The 18,819-nt window shown below is 37.1% G+C and overlaps 2 protein-coding genes across 2 annotated transcripts; one reads left to right on the forward strand and one right to left on the reverse strand.

Annotated features, from left to right (window-relative positions):
• The first annotated feature begins 76 nt into the window (after positions 1 to 76).
• LOC141666466 (alpha-glucan phosphorylase, H isozyme) lies at positions 77 to 13,459 on the forward strand. Its single transcript, XM_074472500.1, has 15 exons — positions 77 to 439; positions 552 to 731; positions 7,535 to 7,711; positions 7,800 to 7,885; positions 8,019 to 8,208; positions 8,312 to 8,404; positions 9,036 to 9,217; positions 9,379 to 9,496; positions 9,585 to 9,713; positions 10,028 to 10,246; positions 10,350 to 10,553; positions 10,980 to 11,138; positions 11,359 to 11,622; positions 12,351 to 12,541; positions 13,097 to 13,459. Exons 1-15 carry the CDS (start codon positions 239 to 241, stop codon positions 13,221 to 13,223), a joined length of 2,520 nt encoding a protein of 839 aa, XP_074328601.1. The 5' UTR covers positions 77 to 238; the 3' UTR covers positions 13,224 to 13,459.
• A 664-nt stretch (positions 13,460 to 14,123) lies between these two features.
• LOC141666467 (uncharacterized) lies at positions 14,124 to 16,618 on the reverse strand. The gene is made up of 7 exons (XM_074472501.1): positions 16,486 to 16,618; positions 16,057 to 16,079; positions 15,875 to 15,967; positions 15,679 to 15,790; positions 15,418 to 15,567; positions 14,965 to 15,028; positions 14,124 to 14,870 (listed from the first exon to the last, which is right to left on the reverse strand). Exons 2-7 carry the CDS (start codon positions 16,077 to 16,079, stop codon positions 14,341 to 14,343), a joined length of 972 nt encoding a protein of 323 aa, XP_074328602.1. The 5' UTR covers positions 16,486 to 16,618; the 3' UTR covers positions 14,124 to 14,340.
• Between the last annotated feature and the right edge of the window lie 2,201 nt (positions 16,619 to 18,819).

An 18,819-nucleotide genomic window follows, 5' to 3' on the forward strand; every position in this document is an offset into this window, starting at 1 on the left:
ATTTTCTTTTTTAATTTCTGTATGTACGTTACATTTACACATACATACAGCCCACCCACGTCATTTTCACTCATCTTCACCATAAAAAAATATATAAAAAATATCGCACCTTTTTCTATATATTCTAACATTTTCTTAGATCTCTTGATAAGCTTGTATCTGAATTAAGAAAGGTGCTTGCTTTTTCCGTATTGCTAAACTTTTTAATGTTATTTTATGTTTGTTGAAGATTGTAGTAATGGAGGGTACTAAAAAAGACAATGGTTCTGCTGCTAAGAAAATCCCAGGTGTTGCTAATCCAGTAGCTGAAAACCCAGTGGATATTGCATCCAATATCACTTATCATGCTCACTACACTCCTCATTTTTCGGCTTTCAAGTTTGAGCCTGAACAAGCCTATTATGCTGCTGCTCACAGTGTTCGAGATCGTCTTGTGCAGGTCATTAATCCTTGCTTGCTACCCTCTTTCTTTTTAATTTGGATTTTAGAATATCAGCTGCCAAACACCTCTCATTTGTTAAAACACTTGCCCTTTTTCTTTTCTTCTGTAGCAATGGAATGAGACCTATCTCCATTATCACAAAGTTGACCCAAAGCAGACATACTATCTGTCCATGGAGTTTCTCCAAGGCCGAGCTTTGACCAATGCAATTGGGAATTTGGACATTCAAGATGCATATGCTGATGCTTTAAACGAACTAGGTCATCAACTTGAGCAAATTGTTGAACAGGTAATCCAACTTAAAAGTACCTCCAAAGTTATAAAGTAATATATATGTACGTGTGAATACAATCTGCGATTAATACATATAAATCAAATAAGTGTGTGCGTTAGTAAACGAAATCAAACAGAGAAAAAAAGGATATAAACAAAGGGAAATCCTCGAGTCCAGTTGAAACTGTCTCCTTAAAACTATTTCGCCTCTCACCGTATGTGCAAGTCGATAGCCTCCCACGATAAAACGAGGCAGCAGCAGCGGCGTTACGGATAACGAGCACCTTCAGCGAGTTTGAACGGGTACGAAACTATCACCGAGAGAGAGGTAGGGTTTGTGTTTAGGAGGACGGCTGTGTATTCTGATTGAGTAAACCCTAAACCCTATAGCGAAAATATATAGGTTTCGAGAAACGTGTGCACTACTCCTCTTATTTAATTAAACGCGTTAATTAAATTTAATTCGAGAGTCAATTATTATCCGTAATTGAATCGAATTATAACTGTCAAATCAATTCATTTTCGTATTTATAAAATAAACACTGAATAATGAATATTTATTTAAGAACCCAAGCCCAGTGGAAAAAGTCCGTGATTATTCAGGCCAATTTTGTGCTACCCACAATTTGCACCCCCCTGCACGCGCGCATTGGAGATGGAGCAACACCTTGCTAACACTTTTAAACACTACTAAAGTGTTGTGCTATATAAAGTAATGAAAACCCCTTTTCCATTTCAATGTGGGATACAAGTTTTCACATCTACAATTCCACCTTCAAGGGACCAACTTTGAATGATCGTATCTCATTCATCCCTTAACCATTTTGAGTGTTTCAAAGTGCCTCGGAAAGCTCTCGCGGAGGAGAACATATTCCAAGCGACACCCACTCAAGAACGGCTCAAAATGACTTGACAATGTGGGGCTCAATACCCACATTTTCCAACAATCCCCCACATGGATGAGATTGATATTTCAGTAGCACACACCAGACAGACAGACACGGAGTTTGACTTGGTGATAGTTTCTTCGATCAGATATAGCATACGATAGGTAGAGAATGCTCCTTGAACATTCGCTCGACTAAGCATACCGACTTTACTCGTAGGCAGTAGATGTGCTTGTCCTTGAACTGTTCGACCGTTTGTGTAAACGATGATATACTTACACTATATCGTTTCTGACTCGTTCAGCTCTCATGAGTATGTCCATTTTGTCCATGGAACATCGTCCTGGTTCTGCAGGAGTTTCTAAAGAATTGTGCCTCGTAATTCTCCTTTGAAGCGGCCCCACTTCTCTCCCACATAGGTGATCTTTATCTTATAGAGTAACCCGTGTTTACTCAACTGAATTCCATGCGTTCACTCCTGAACTCCATGTATTCATCAAAAATCATTAAAAGCTCAAAGCTCAACCTCGTACTTTACGGGTCTCACTGTTTCCTCATCATAGGAACAGGCCAGGGGTTACCCCCACAGTGATTTGGTCATCATGATTTAGTTGTCCCATTGAACCAAGTTCTTGGGATCTCCAGTCAGCAATGGTTGGGTATCCACCATGATGCCGTTAAACAATAGGCTTAAGGCCCATCCCTCTCGATGATTTCTCAACCACTTCTCTTGATAACCCTTTGGTTAGTGGATCCGCGATATTATCTTTTGACGGTATATAGTCAATAGTGATAATTTCGGTTGAGATCAATTGTCTAATGGAACTGTGTCGTCGTCGTATATGACGAGACTTTCCATTATACATCGTGCTTTGTGCTCTGCCAATAGCGGATTGACTATCACAGTGAATCCCTATTGCAGTTACAGGCTTTGGCCATCTTGGAATATCCTCCAGAAACTGACGTAGATATTCAGCCTCTTTGGCGCATTTATCTAGTGCCACAAACTCAGCTTCCATCGTGGAATGAGTTATCACCGTTTGTTTTGAGAATGTCCATGACATTGCCGCTCCAGCTAATGTAAACACATAGCCACTCGTAGACTTAAGTGCTTTCTTGCTAGATATCCCGTTTGCGTCAGTATATCCTTCTAATACTGCTGGGTATCTTCCATAGTGTAGTCCACAGTCTAGAGTTCCCCTCAAGTACCTTAGTACCCTTATGATCGCTTTCCAGTGATCAGCTCCCGGATTACTCGTAAATCTACTCAACTTGCTAATTGAGTATGCAATATCTGGTCTTGTACAGCTCATGAGGTACATCAGACTACCAATTATCCTCGAGTATTTCAATTGGGAAACAACTACACCTTTGTTCTTGGATAGGTGCAAAGTCATATCCACAGGTGTCCTAGCTTTCTCAAAGTCATCCTTAAGAAACTTCTCAAGGATCTTGTCAACATAATGTGGTTGACTTAATGCGAGACCCTCTGATGTTCTAGAAATTTGAATTCCTAGAATTACATTTGCTAGTCCCATGTCTTTCATGTCGAATCTTGATTTCAACATGTCCTTGGTAGATTTGATCACTTTATCATTGCTTCCGGCAATAAGTAGATCATCTACATATAGTGTCATCATGATATAGCCACTCTCGTTATCTTTGTAATAGGCACAACTATCACATTCATTAATTTTGAAGCCATTGGCCAGCACGACCTCATCAAATTTTTCATGCCATTTCATAGGCGCTTGCTTCAAACCATACAATGATTTCACCAATCTACAGACTTTTCTTTCTTGTCCTGGGACAACAAACCCTTTGGGTTGTTCCATATAGATTTCCTCATCTATGTCTCCATTTAGGAAAGCTGTTTTCACATCCATTTGATGTACAGTTAGATTACGCATTGCAGCAATAACAAACATCATCCTTATGGACGTTATTCTCGTTACAGGAGAATATGTATCATCAAAGTAATCAAGGCCTTTTTGTTGCTTGTATCCTTTAATCACAAGTCTGGCCTTATACTTATCAATAGTGCCATCAGTTTTCAACTTCTTCTTGAAAACCCACTTGCTACCTAATGGTTTGCAACCAGTTGGCAAGTCCACTAATTCCCAAGTTTGATTCTGCATAATTGAATCAACTTCATTCTTGATGGCCTCTTTCCACATAGGCCCATCAGGTGAGGTAACCACCTCCTTATATATTTTTGGGTCACCTTCTTCGAGCAAATAGGTCATAAAATCAGACCCATAAGATTTCTCCGTTCGTTGTCTTTTGCTCCTTCTCACTACCCCACATTTTCGTCTTCACTTTCCTCACTCTCATTATCGTCATCTACAGACTCATGGGATCGTTTAGACGTCGTAGGTTGTTGGTTTCCTGGATTACAGGGAAACATCGTCTCAAAGAATGAGGCATTCCTTGATTCCATAATGGTATTCGTTTGAATATCAGGAATCTTGGATTCATGAACAAGAAACCGATATGCAGTACTGTGTGGAGGATATCCGATGAAGATACAATTCACAGTCTTAGGACCTATCTTCACCTTCTTCGGTGTAGGGATCAGTACCTTTGCAAGGCACCCCCACACTTTCAGGTCTTGGTAACTTGGTTTCTTTTTCTTCCACATTTCGTAAGGACTTACAGCCTTATTCTTGCGCATCGTAATATTTAAAATATTATTTGCGCTTAAGATGGCTTCTCCCCACATCGATTGTGGAAGCCCAGAGCTTAACAACATCGCATTCATCATCTCTTTCAGAGTGCGATTCTTCCTTTCAGCCACACCATTTGACTGAGGGGAGTATGGTGCAGTGACCTCATGGATTATACCATGTTGTGAACGGAATTCCCCAAATGGTTCAACATATTCACCTCCACGATCACTTCGTATCGTTTTGATTTTCTCAGTCTGTTGTGTCTCAACTTCTTCTTTATAGATTTTAAATTTATCTACAGTTTCGTCTTTGCTTTTCAACAAATATACATAGCAGTATTTTGTACAATCATCAATGAATGTAATAAAATACTTGTTTTCTCCTCTTGTTGGAGCGAATTTTAAATCACATATGTCGCTATGTAATAGGTCTAGCACTTTGGTGTTCCTTTCCACACGTTTAAATGATGATCTCATTAATTTTGCCTCAACACAAGTCTCACACTTATGTTTTGAATCAATAGTAAGTTTAGGTATGTATTTTTTTGCACTTAAACGTTGTAAAGTGTCATAATTTACATGTCCTAATCTAGCATGCCATAAATTAGGAGACTCAAGCAAGTAAGCAGAAGAATTCTTCATTTCATTATCGTCCTTAACGGACATTACATTAAGCTTAAAAAGCCCATCGGTTAAATAACCCTTGCCTACAAACATACCACTCTTAGACAAAATAACTTTATCTGACTCTATTACAATGCGAAAGCCATGCTTATTCAACAGGGAACCAGACACAAGGTTCTTGCGAATATCAGGCACATAAAGTACATTCTTCAAAGTCAGATTTTTCCCAGAGGTCATCTTCAGGATCACCGTGCCTTCACCCTCAACGGTAGAAGTTGCTGAATTCCCCATGTAGAGCTTCCCACCAGCATCGGAAGCTTTGAGGCTAAGAGAAAATCGCCTTGTCTGAGCAAACATGCCTAGTAGCACCAGTATTAATCCACCATTCACGTGGATTAGAACCGACCAGGTTCACTTCAGAGACCGTAGCACAGAGGTCTATATCACCCATCTCCTTGGAGATATTCTCTACCATGTTTGCTTCTTTCTTCTTGTTGGGCTTCTTGGGCTTCTTGCAGTCAGAAGACCTATGACCAACTTTATCACAGTTGTAGCACTTCCCTTGAAATTTCGACTTCGAAATCCCTCCCTTAGGTGCCAGTTTTGCCCCTTTACCAGAATTAGTCTTCTTGGGCTTGGAGCTTTGAGCATGCTCCACCATGTTTGCCTTCTCAGTGGCAACATTAACTTTCTTCCCGGACCCTCTGTTGTCTTCTTCAATACGAAGTCTAACAATAAGATCCTCCATAGACATCTCATTTCGGTTGTGCTTAAGGTAGTTCTTGAAATCTTTCCATCCAGGTGGAAGCTTTTCAATAACAGCAGCGACTTGGAAAGACTCACTTATGACCATTCTCTCAGCATGAATGTCATGAATGATCACCTGCAGTTCCTGCACCTGACTGACCACAGTCTTAGAGTCTGCCATCTTATAATCAAGAAAGCGGCCAACAATCCACTTATTCGCCCCAGCGTCCTCGGTTTTATACTTATGGTCAAGTGACTCCCATAAGACCTTAGCTGTTAGCTTCGCGCTGTATACGTTATACAACGAGTCAGACAAACAATTTAGCACATAGTTTCGACAGATGTAGTCGGAGTGCTTCCAAGCATGAGCAGCATACACAGTCTGCATGTTACTCTCAACAGTGAGCAACGATGGTTCTTCCTTAAGGAAGCGATCCATATGCAACGTGGTCAGATAAAAGTGCATCTTTTGTTGCCAACGTTTGAAGTTCGTTCCGTTGAACTTCTCAGGTTTTTCAGCATGTGCAGCAGGCACAGTTGGCATAACAGGTGCAGCAGGCACCACAGGTGGAACATATGGTACGTGCGTCTGTACTACAGGTGTATGCACACCAGTAGGCACCGCAGGTATGATCGGAGGAGCGAATCCTGCCGATATCTGTCCAAGAGGAACACTAAACTGTCCAATGACAGTGTGTCCCACATGCACATGTCCCGAAGGCACATGTCCAACAGGTTTTTGACCCCCATCAGATCGTACGATCTGTGTGTTAGGGTTAATCGACTGCTGGTGAACCCCATCAGATCCAGTGATCTGTGCGTTGGGATCAGCCATCATGTTCATCGGATCGTTCACAGTTTGGTTCTCCATCGATCTGTTACTCAACAAAACAAGTAGATACAGATGTATCAGTCACAAATGTATAAAATAACGTAGCTTTAAGATTGTGAATGCAATATGCGATTAATACATATAAATCAAATAAGTGTGTGCGTGAGTAAACGAAATCAAACAGAGAAAGAAAGGATATAAACAAAAGGAGATCCTCGAGTCCAGTTGAAACTGTCTCCTTAAAGCTATTTCGCCTCTCACCGTATGTGTGAGTCGATAGTCTCCCAGGATAAAACGAGGCAGCGGCGGCGTTACGGATAACGAGCACCTTCAGCGAGTTTGAACGAGTACGAAACTATCACCGAGAGAGAGGTAGGGTTTGTGTTTAGGAGGACGACTGTGTATTCTGAGTGAGTGAACCCTAAACCCTATAGCGAAAATATATAGGTTTCGAGAAACGTGTGCACTACTCCTCTTATTTAATTTAATCCGAGAGTCAATTATTATCCGTAATTGAATCGAATTATAACTGTCAAATCAATTCATATTCGTATTTATAAAATAAACACTGAGCCCAAGCCCAAAAATCCGTGATTATTCTAAGAGCCCAAGCCCAAAAGTCCGTGATTATTCGGGCCAATTTTCTGCTACATTCGTGTCCGCACGTCGCACACGCGGGCAAACCCGAAGGCTTCGGTGCGTGCATGTAGGAGATGGAGCAACACCTTACTAACACTTTTAAAACTACTAAAGTGTTGTGCTATATAAAGCAATGGAAACCCCTTTTCCATTTCAATGTGGGATACAAGTTTTCATATCTATAATTCCACCTTCAATGTACCAACTTTGAATGATCGTATCTCATTCATCCCTTAACCATTTTGAGTGTTTCAAAGTGCCTCGGAAAGCTCTCATGGAGGAGAACATACTCCAAGCGACACCCACTCAATAACGGCTCAAAATGACTTGACAATGTGGGGCTCAATACCCACATTTTCCAACAGTATGTATGTATGTCTACATGCAGTACATTGATAACAAAAAGAAGTTAAATTTTGCAGGAAAAGGACGCAGCACTCGGAAATGGTGGTTTAGGAAGACTTGCTTCTTGTTTTCTGGACTCTATGGCAACACTAAGTCTGCCAGCATGGGGATATGGTTTAAGGTACAGGTATGGACTTTTCAAACAGCGGATCACAAAAGCAGGCCAGGAAGAAACTGCCGAAGACTGGCTAGAGGTTACAATACTTTACTTAAATGTTTTTCTGAATTCTATTTGCGTTTTTGATATATTTGTAACGGGAATTTTTGTGGGAACTCTTGCAGAAGTTTAGCCCTTGGGAAGTTGTCAGGCATGATGTCGTGTTCCCAGTCAGATTCTTTGGTCATGTTGAAGTTCAGCCTGATGGATCGTAAGTGATTGCATATTTTTTTTCTGCTTCAAGTGAATCATTTTACCTGTTCAGAAAACTATTGTGGTGTATATGACATATTGATTCCTATAGATTATAACTTATACATTCTCCGTGTTCAAATGTTCTACAGCCGAAAATGGGCTGGTGGAGAAGTTTTGCAGGCTTTAGCATATGATGTGCCAATTCCTGGATATAAGACAAAGAACACTAACAGTCTTCGCCTTTGGGAAGCAAAAGCAATTTCTGAAGACTTTAACCTGTTCCAATTTAATGATGGACAGTATGAAGCTGCTGCACAACTCCATTCTAGAGCTCAGCAGGTCGGTTGTCAGTCATTGTTCTGATATAATACTCTGCACATTTGATATACAACAGTGAAATGTACACAACCAAGGTAACTCATCTAGGATCATTTATATGCAGATCTGTGATGTTTTATATCCTGGTGATGCTACAGAAAATGGGAAGCTTCTGCGATTGAAGCAACAATATTTTTTGTGCAGTGCATCACTTCAGGTTGCTTATTGACTTTTGTGTGGTTTCTTACATTCCCCCATTCTTACTGTGGACACGTATCTCAGCTTTATATTCTTTTTAACTATAATGTACCTTATAACATGCCATTGTAATCAAGTATGCAAGAAATACAGGTGCTAAGAGAAAGACACATGTTTCACATATAGTCCCACTATTTTGTTTATAATTTAAAATCTTTTTTGCCTGTATCAATAATTTAAAGAAGCTCCCTATGCTACAATTGCATTTTTGTGCATCAGTTTACCTGTCAATGAAGACAATCCACTCAGTACACCGGATCTGTTATGCAGGATAGATAACTTATGCTAATGGTGGTAGATATATAACTCAGCAGCGATTAATATGGAAACAATTCCGTATACACTTCACTTAGTGGAAGGGATATACACATGATATCATCATGCTATCATGTAGGATAGGGAGCAAATGCCCAAAATTGAGTGATTTAAAAAAAGCATAATTCTTAGCTTTATCATGGTTATTCTACAAATATGACTACTTTACTGCCCTGGGTAGTGCACATATGTTCACTCGGGTAAATTGTGTAGAAGGGAACATAATCATTATTTGTCAATTGTCATGCTATCTATAATTCCGGAAGCCTTTTCAGGACATAATTTTCAGATTCAAGGAGAGAAAAGATGGATCTTCGCGACCATGGTCAGAGTTCCCTAGCAAGGTTGCTGTGCAACTCAATGATACACACCCAACTCTTGCAATACCCGAGCTAATGAGAATATTAATGGATGATGAAGGACTTGGGTGGGATGAGGCATGGGATGTTATGACAAAGTACTGTTCAGCTTTTTCCTTCTCTCTTCTCTTTAGTAAAATATTGATTCGTCCAATGATCGTATGAGCTTAATGTTTTGACTTTTGTTCCCTGCAAGTTTCTGGTGTTTTATAATTCATCATTTCAAAGAATCTAATTAACAATGGGCTTATTTACTTAGGACAATTGCTTATACAAATCACACTGTCCTTCCTGAAGCTCTAGAGAAATGGTCGCAGGCTGTAATGTCTAAGCTTCTTCCACGTCATATGGAAATAATAGAAGAAATTGATAAGAGGGTAATCACTCAGTCTATGTCATCACAAAATTTGATATGCGTCATTTTGAATTGTTATTATTTAATTTTTTTTTCCAAATCGCTTGCAGTTTGTAGCAATGATACAGTCAAAACATCCTGAACTTGAGAGCAAAATCTCTGGGATGCGCATTTTGGATCATAATCCTAAAAAGCCAGTTGTGAGGATGGCTAATCTATGTGTGGTCTCGGCACATACGGTAAATCATTCATAACTTTTTTGAATAATTTGACTTATTTGCCTTGCAAAGTGATTATCTGTTCTAATAAATCTCTTCTAATAAATCTCGGGGGTGACCGGGTGAGCGAGAATCTAACCCAGTACCTGGGACGACAAGAGATAAGCCCTTACTAGTTGAGCTATCTCATCGTGCTTGTTAATCATTCATACTTAAACACTAACGTTTAAGTTGTAATATTTTCCTTTGCACTCGATCTAATTTGCTGCTAGGCCTGTTTATATGGTTATATTCATTATGGGGCTTAAGGCGTCCTGTTCTGCATTTCTTTGCAGGTGAATGGTGTTGCCCAGTTACACAGTGATATTTTAAAGAATGAGTTATTTGCAGATTATGTTTCGGTATGGCCTACCAAGTTCCAGAACAAGACAAATGGCATAACTCCACGTCGCTGGTTACGGTTCTGTAGTCCTGAGCTAAGTCAGCTGATTACTAAATGGTTGAAAACTGACCAATGGGTGACAAACCTTGACCTACTTACGGATCTTCGAAAAGTATGCTACATGAAATATGCTTCAGAACATATTAAAAATTATGTGTCTAAACTGTTGCTTCCTTGCTGTGCAATGACAGCACTATTGACACTCCTTTGTACAGTTTGCTGATAATGCGGACCTACATGCTGAATGGGAATCCGCCAAGATGGCTAACAAGCAGCGGCTGGCTCGGTACGTATTGCGTGTCACAGGTGTGAGCATCAACCCCAATAGTCTTTTTGACATACAAGTCAAGCGCATCCACGAGTACAAAAGGCAGCTGTTAAACATTTTAGGTGTGGTCTACAGATACAAGAAATTAAAGGTAGGTTTCACTTATTTGTCAATACTCTTTTCAATTTCAGGCTATTAACATGATCAACTTAAATCATATTAAAATATACAACTATCTGTTTGACTAGACCATGCATCTTGACACTTTGTTTGATGTACAAGTATCCAGGGGGTGGAACTAGGAAGTATATTTTAGAAAGAAGGAAACCACCTGAATAATATCTGAATAATTTAACAATCCAGCTTTAGAAATATGTGCATATTATATTGCTATTCGTACCTTGTATGCTATAGTCCTTGATAACACTATTTCCCATTTCCTATATGATAAACGGGTAAGACTCTTTCCCAATATTCTTATGTATACGCATGGCTTGAAATTGATGAATAGATTACTTTAAACTTCATTTTAGATTATGCTAATTCTGTTATTAATTTTTGAATGCCCATTTGACAGGAGATGAGCCCTGAAGAACGGAAAAGTACCACACCACGCACCATCATGATCGGGGGGAAAGCATTTGCAACATATACTAATGCTAAAAGAATAGTCAAGCTGGTGGATGATGTTGGTGCTGTTGTCAATAGTGATACTGAGGTTAATACTTACCTAAAGGTAAAGTTGTAATCGGGCTTTATAAGATGATAAAACTAGTCCATAAGTTCTTTCATTCTGAAGTACGTGTTCATTGATGTGCAATCTTATTTGAACTAAATTTGTATACAAATTTTACAATGATGTCTCATCACATTTGTGCTTCCGCCAGTTGTTGCTTATCCTTAAGATGACATAAAATCATTGGTTTCACTGGCATCACTTACAAATAAAATTGCAGGTGGTTTTTGTTCCTAATTACAATGTATCCGTAGCGGAGATGCTTATTCCGGGGAGTGAATTATCACAACATATTAGCACAGCAGGAATGGAAGCAAGTGGGACAAGCAACATGAAATTTGCACTAAATGGTTGTCTCATTATAGGAACGTTGGATGGGGCAAATGTGGAAATCAGAGAAGAAGTCGGGGAGGATAATTTCTTCCTCTTTGGGGCAACTGCGGATGAGGTCCCACGACTACGTCAAGAAAGAGAAGATGGACTGGTAGGATGTTCAGCCTTTCTGCCCTTTAATAAACAAACTTTTTTATGTCAAAGTTAAAATATATATAAATTAACAAAGAGATGAAGTCATGAAGACATGTTCTCTTCAGTATTAGGTCTACTGGATCCATGGTCCTATGTCAAAAGGACTTTTCTTTTGGTTTACTAACTTTGCCGGAAGGAATTAATATGAACATATCACGTTTATGTGGCAATTAAAAAGGTTGGTTATTATCGCTCACGTTTTCTTAAAACGGAATAATCACGAGGTTCTAGAGAATTAGGTTCGTAATACTTGCATTGACTAGGTCAAATATCAATCAATGACAACCATCTACAAAGGGATTATATGATTCACAATTAAATAATAGCAGGCTAGATCAGTGATTATTGAGTTGCCTATGTGTTGTAAAAATTATCACGTTATCTTTTGTTGTAATCTTCTAATTCTGCACCATTTTGGCCTCCTCGTTGACCATGGGTCAAGAGTGAAGCTGTAAGTGGGTTTATTAGGGAAACTTAACAACTAACAAGGTCTACTTCTTAAATGGAACTATATATGTGTTTTTGCCTTTTGTTTCCAATACAGGATTACCATTTCCCCGGGTCTCCATTTCCCTGTCTTTTTCTCATGTCCATCTAATAATGCTAATTCTTCCATGCTATCTAGCTGTACATTTTGTTTCAGTTCACTGTCTAAATAGCTGTCTTCTGTTGATGATTATGCAGTTTAAACCAGATCCTAGATTTGAAGAAGCCAAAGAGTTTATTAGGTCTGGAGCATTTGGAAGCTACGACTACAATCCACTCCTTGATTCACTAGAGGGCAACTCTGGATATGGTCGTGGTGATTATTTCCTTGTTGGTTATGATTTTCCCAGCTACATCGACGCCCAGACAAAAGTGGATGAAGCTTACAAGTAAGTCACTGTTCTCGTGCTAATCTATAAATTTCTAAGCTTAAGCTTGCAGATTTTAGTAATAAGATGATTGCCAGTAACGGTGTAAATTATCATTTTAAGAACTTCTTTGCATAATATCATAGTTCTTGCATAAGCTAAAATATCCTGTACAAATTTGTATACAAAAGAACAGATATCAGAACAATTACTTCAAATTACTTAAAAAGAAATAGTTAGAGAAATTACTTCAAATTAAATTGCAGGTCGTCTTATTTTCCTTAGAAGTAATGTTTTTGCTTGATACAAGAAGTATTTTTGCTACGTTAGGTAGATGAACTACTTTCAACTCAAGGTTTGTACCACCAAACCTTGCTCAGTCATCTAATTGGCTGCTTATTTACATCACATCAATGTATTTACTTATTACCACCAATACATTCTGAAAGTACGACTTTATTACAACAGAAACAGTACACTTGCAAAATGTTTTTGTATGTTTACAATGGATAACTTCCTGATATAAATTTATTTAATTATGATACTAACTCTTGTAATCTGACCTCCCACTCGCAGGGACAGGAAAAGATGGACAAAGATGTCCATTCTAAGCACAGCTGGGAGTGGAAAGTTCAGCAGTGATAGAACAATTGGTCAATATGCTAAAGAAATCTGGAATATAGAGGAGTGCCGTGTACCATAGATATGGTAACCAACTCTGTCTCATAAAATTCCTAGAGACTTGATGAATAAACTAGAGAGAGTGCAAAACCATGGTCAGAATGAACGAGCTCAGCAATGCAAGTCATGCATTTACGAATATAAAATAAGATAGTCCTCTTTTTTATGCAGCTGTATCACAAACGTAATCACTCCTTTATATTACCAACTTATACTCGGGATACAAGCTATATTTCAATACCAAAGCCTCTTCAATTAGCTGTTGCGTGGTATTTGCGAACTGTAAGTGATTAGTGAAGAAAGCAGGGCAAATGTAATAACAAAATTCTTCTAATGCATCTTGAACTAGGATAGGACGAGTTTGACAAAATTGAGTAATAGCTGAAACCATCTATGCTTTTCAAGCTGGCGCCAATTGCGGAATGATGGTATAGCAATGAAAATCGGGATGATACTAGAAAATATGGTCTGAAGAATCTTGAAAGTAGTTCCATGAACAATCCTTTGCGGGATTGGATTTTTTTTTATTGTACGAATTGAACCTTTCAAACTTAGCTTTCTCGCTGGCTTAAGGAGATTTTGTTATAACCTTACGTCCCATTTGATATCAATAGCCGGAGATTAAATACCATGTCTACAGATTGTTCGAGTATAGCATTAGTAAAATATAATGTTTAGGTTCATTTCATTACATAAAACTATCAAATACATTGATATAACCCTGTAATCTGCTAAGCATGCTCAACATAAGCAACACGTATAACCACTTTTTATATGATTATGATCATATCAATAAACTTGTTATTGCAGAAACCTTAATCACAATCTTAAAAAGGACCACAGCAGTTCAATAGTTCAATATAAGTTTCAAATAAGAATCATAAATTGATACATAAAATATGAATCTAATGAGAACATTCCATATTGGAACAATAATATTATCAATATAAAACAAACACCAACAGTAAGCATAACCTCCAATCATCAACATAAGCACCCACTCGCACGAAGTCAAACAGGTCCATACAGGTTGCAACCAATTAGATATATCTAATATAAGTAACGTCACTTTCCGGTACCAGACCCAAGATCATAAATCCTTAACACTACTACAGATTTAACAAGCAAGGTATCCACACCTAAGGTGAGGGCGACCTTGAGTATGAGGATGCATAAGATGGACTGAAACTATGGCTACCAGAGGAACAGCTGTCCTGAGAATTTCCTCGCCTATATGAATAGCTTCTCCTTCTAGGAGGGGACATGCTAGGAGAGACACTTGGTGAGTATCTCCTCCTCAAAGAGTGCCTAGGAGAAATGCTGCGGGAATATCTCTTTCTTGAATACCTATACCCTCTTGGGGAAATGCTTCGTGAAGAAGAGCGGTAGCGGCTTCTCCTGTAGTAGCGGTCATCAGGAGAATAGCCCCTGTAATAACCACTTTTGCTTACTGGGGATCTACTGTATGGGGAGCAAGATCGCGAGTAGGAGACTGATCTACGACGCCTGTAGTAGGGTGAGTATGATCCCCTCCGCCTCCCATGGGATCTCGGTCCCCTACTGGAGTACTGGGGGGAGTATGACCTGCTCCTGCACCTACCCCGTCCAGATGAGAAGCTGGATGAACGGCTCCTATGATAAGGAGAATAACTTGGAGTTCTACGATGCCCTAACAAAAGATCAAAAGTATGATTAACATTGATGCTTTCAATTTACAGTTTTAATCATGATTTTTATTGAAACAATAATAACAGTAAACTTACCACGAACTTCTTTCAGCCCAAGGTACCTCCCCGGTGTTGGTGTACGACCCCTGCGCCTTTTGGCCTGGGACATATATGTTGTATTTAGGCTATGTGGTTACCATAAATTCTTCAGACATGACTAATTGATATAGAGTTATAGATGAATTAAATGATACAATGTTAAATTGCAAGAGAGAGAAATGCAGGGCATACAACCCTCTAACAGTCTGATATTTGCTGTTGTTTGATTTGATTTGATTTGATTTGTTAATTTGAAATTTGATGAAGAGCTGCTCATTCAGTTACCCTGCTGCCAAAAACACTTCATGCACAAACAACTTTTAAACTCAAGATACCAAAAGGATTTAAATTATACGGGAAAGAAAGTGTCCCATACAAATTCCAGTAACAACCGGGAAAAGGAGGCGCAGGCCTTATGCAATCAGCAAAAGATGAATTAAGAGTTTATACCTTCTCCACCATGATGACACGACCTTCAAGCACAGATCGGTCTAAATACTTGATGCAGCGCTCAGCCTCCTCCACACTCGACATTGTCACAAAGCCAAACCCCCGGGATTCTCTGGACCATGGGTCAACTACAAGATGGACATCTTCCACCTGACATGTCATACCATGAATGTCATAATCACACAAACAACCCATACCAAAAAGCAAAAATGTAATTTCTATTTTCACGAAATAAGGAATCTGCGAGCTTTAAATATATACCTTTCCTTGAGTTGAGAAATGCTTCTCTATATCCCTCTTAGTAATCCGAGGAGATAATCCTGTCACATACAGATTGTTTCCTGGATTCTCAACTTCACCGGAATCATAGCTCCTGCAACGTTGATAATATAAATAATTGATGAGTTAATATATCATCGAAACAGATTAAATCACAATAAAAAATGTAAGTCATTACCTTGATCTGGTACTAGACAGGGACCTAGACCTTGACCAAGACCTGGAAACTGATCTTTTGTACTTCCTGTATGGTGAGGGAGAGTGAGAGTACCTAATATATCAAAGCCAACAAAACAAAGTACAACTTCTTAAAATACATCATCTCGTAAACACATTTTAAATTTAAACACGGAAACACACCTGGATCTCCTGGAGTAGGACATCTGCAGAAAAACAAAGAGAGGAAACTAACACATATCAACATTTGGCAAGGTGAAACATAAATTATTAAATCAGTTGAAACTTGACCACATAGAAATAATAAAGATTAAATAAATTCAGAGAGAAAAACGCGAAATTCTTCGATCTTATTATAGCTAGAAGATACACATATAACAAACCTCTTATGAGTTGAATTACACGCCAGTTAAATCATCACAAGAATAAAGACTATCAATTCTTTTAATCTCTTTTTTATTAAATTCCTATAACAAATCAATTCAATATAGAATTTTTTTGATGATATAATGAACGAGACACTTAGGATTGAACATAATAACTAAATCAAAAATCATTTAAAGCAAACAAAACAAACAAATTAGATAAAAATAGAAGATTGCAGGAGATTACCTTGACGATTAACAATTTTTTGGCTTGCGAAATCAAAATCTGTGCTGGTTTTGTACAACTGAACAAGTGAATGAAGGCATATATCTTATTTTATATAAGAAAAAAGAAATTGAGAAGCTTCTGGAGAATCGGACGCCAGGTGTTTTTATTATATCTGCTTCAATCATTCCCACCGGGCTTTAATGGAGCGGGTATCCGATCCGATCCGATCCGGAACTTGATAAATGAATATGAATTGTATCAAAAAATATCTCATCCGTTAAAAATCCGATCCGATAAGGATCCGATCTCGTAAGAAGCGGATATGGATTTTACGTGATTCGATCTGTTAAAAATCTGATCCGGCTTATATTATATATATAATAAAATCTATATATTTAAATATTTTAAGTTTCTAAGTACCAAATTTCATTAAATTTAAATTTCTTAATATTTCTTCCTTGCAATTTATATATTGAACCTGATACAATAAATATTCTAATGTATTCATATATTTTCCGTGTTATGCAACTTTCAGAATATATCTATATTTAACCGTAGAAAAGTGAAATTTTACATAATCAATTTACTAATAATTTAATTTCGCTACATGAATTCTCAAAACTGAATTTATGTGCAATTTTTTGTGATGTAACTATATCAGTGCTATATTTTAAAATTCATAACTTTCGATTGACTCGTTTTAATATGCAAAAATAAATAAATTGAAATTCGATGACACAAGTATTTGAATGGATTGCAGATTTATCTAAACACACATTGTATCATTTCATATTTTTCTTCGTTCATTCTTTTTTAATGTTAATCTCCTGACAAAAAAGATGATATCAGGTTTTTTCCTCACATTTTTAGCTTTATACACTTTATTTTACAAATATTTTTCTTTGTTCGTTCATATTTTATGTTCCTCGTGTTATAAGTTGAATAATTAGTTTATTCTATTTCGAGAGATTTTTTTCATTAGATAATAAATTGATTTTACGCACATTATACACTTAATTTTACAAGTATTTTAATTTTCTTAAAGTTACTCTTCGTAACTTTTGGTAATTTAAAAAAAACTTACAAAATTATTGTGCAATTAAATTGCGTAATTAATAAATAAATAAAATATTTTATATCATAAATTATTCTATAATCTAATAATCCTTCTAAATTCTAAATAACAATTGAGTCTTAGAGTTATAACTCCCACCAAATACCGTAATTGATGGTTTTGGTGACTATGTCATTGCATATTTGCAATATTAGATAGTTTTAATTTTCAAATATTTTTCATTTTCATTTTTAGAAATCAGCATGTAGCAAGAATAATTTAATTTAAGAAATTTTATATATTTAGATCTAAATGGATCGGAACTCCGATTCGAAATCCGAAAATCCTAATGAGGCGAATATGGATTGAGTTATAATTTATCCAACACGCGATCCGATCCAAATCAGATTCGAAAAATAAATGAATTTGGATATGGATTTACTTAAATCCTATCCAAATCCGACCCGTTGACAAGCCTAATTCCCACCCCCATTATTCCTTTTTTTTACGGTGGGTAATTATTCTCTTCCCCCGTTCATTTTTTTAATATATTCACAACTCTCTTTCAAACAATATGGTTGTGCATTTTGAATCACAACTAATCCGGACGAGGAAAAATGTAAGAGCAAGTGCAGTGCAATACAATGCTATAAGTGGTGCAATTTCTATAAATTAAAATTAAATGTCAAAAATTTCAACTCCAAAGAAGTTCTATACTTGAATGTAAATATGCGTATATGCATCATTGGTTCTAAATTTGAAACTTATGCATCTAGCAACATCATCAAACTACTACAAATGATTGTGCTTTAAATAAAACTTAGGCGAAAATGACAAAATTTAGGTAAATTAGGAAATACTGTATTTGGTTTCAAAATACATATAACATTGGAGTCTCGAAGTTTTATTTTAGTATCAAAACACACTTTTTGGTGTCATAGCTATTTCGTATCTTGCATTGGACTTGTTCTAAGGGAAATTACCTAAAATATTTATGTTTTTAAATTTATTTTTTAAATTAATATTATTTTTAAAGTAAATTTTAAAAATATAATTTTTTAACTTTCATTTTCAAAATTGCGATTGGCAATTTTTGTAATATTTTATGTAACTTAGCTTCATATTTTGAAAATGTTGATTTTAATGTTTTTATTAGTTACGTTTCAAGTTTGCAAACGAATCAACCTTAAAATCAATATTTTTTAAAAAAATATAATAAAAATTGTATAACAAGTCGCAGAATTTACAAATCATATTTTTTTAAAAAATGAAACTTATAAGATTGTATTTTTGAAAAT

This window comes from Apium graveolens, chromosome 6 (assembly GCF_009905375.1).
Source record: "Apium graveolens cultivar Ventura chromosome 6, ASM990537v1, whole genome shotgun sequence".
In the NCBI taxonomy this organism is placed as follows: domain Eukaryota; kingdom Viridiplantae; phylum Streptophyta; class Magnoliopsida; order Apiales; family Apiaceae; genus Apium; species Apium graveolens.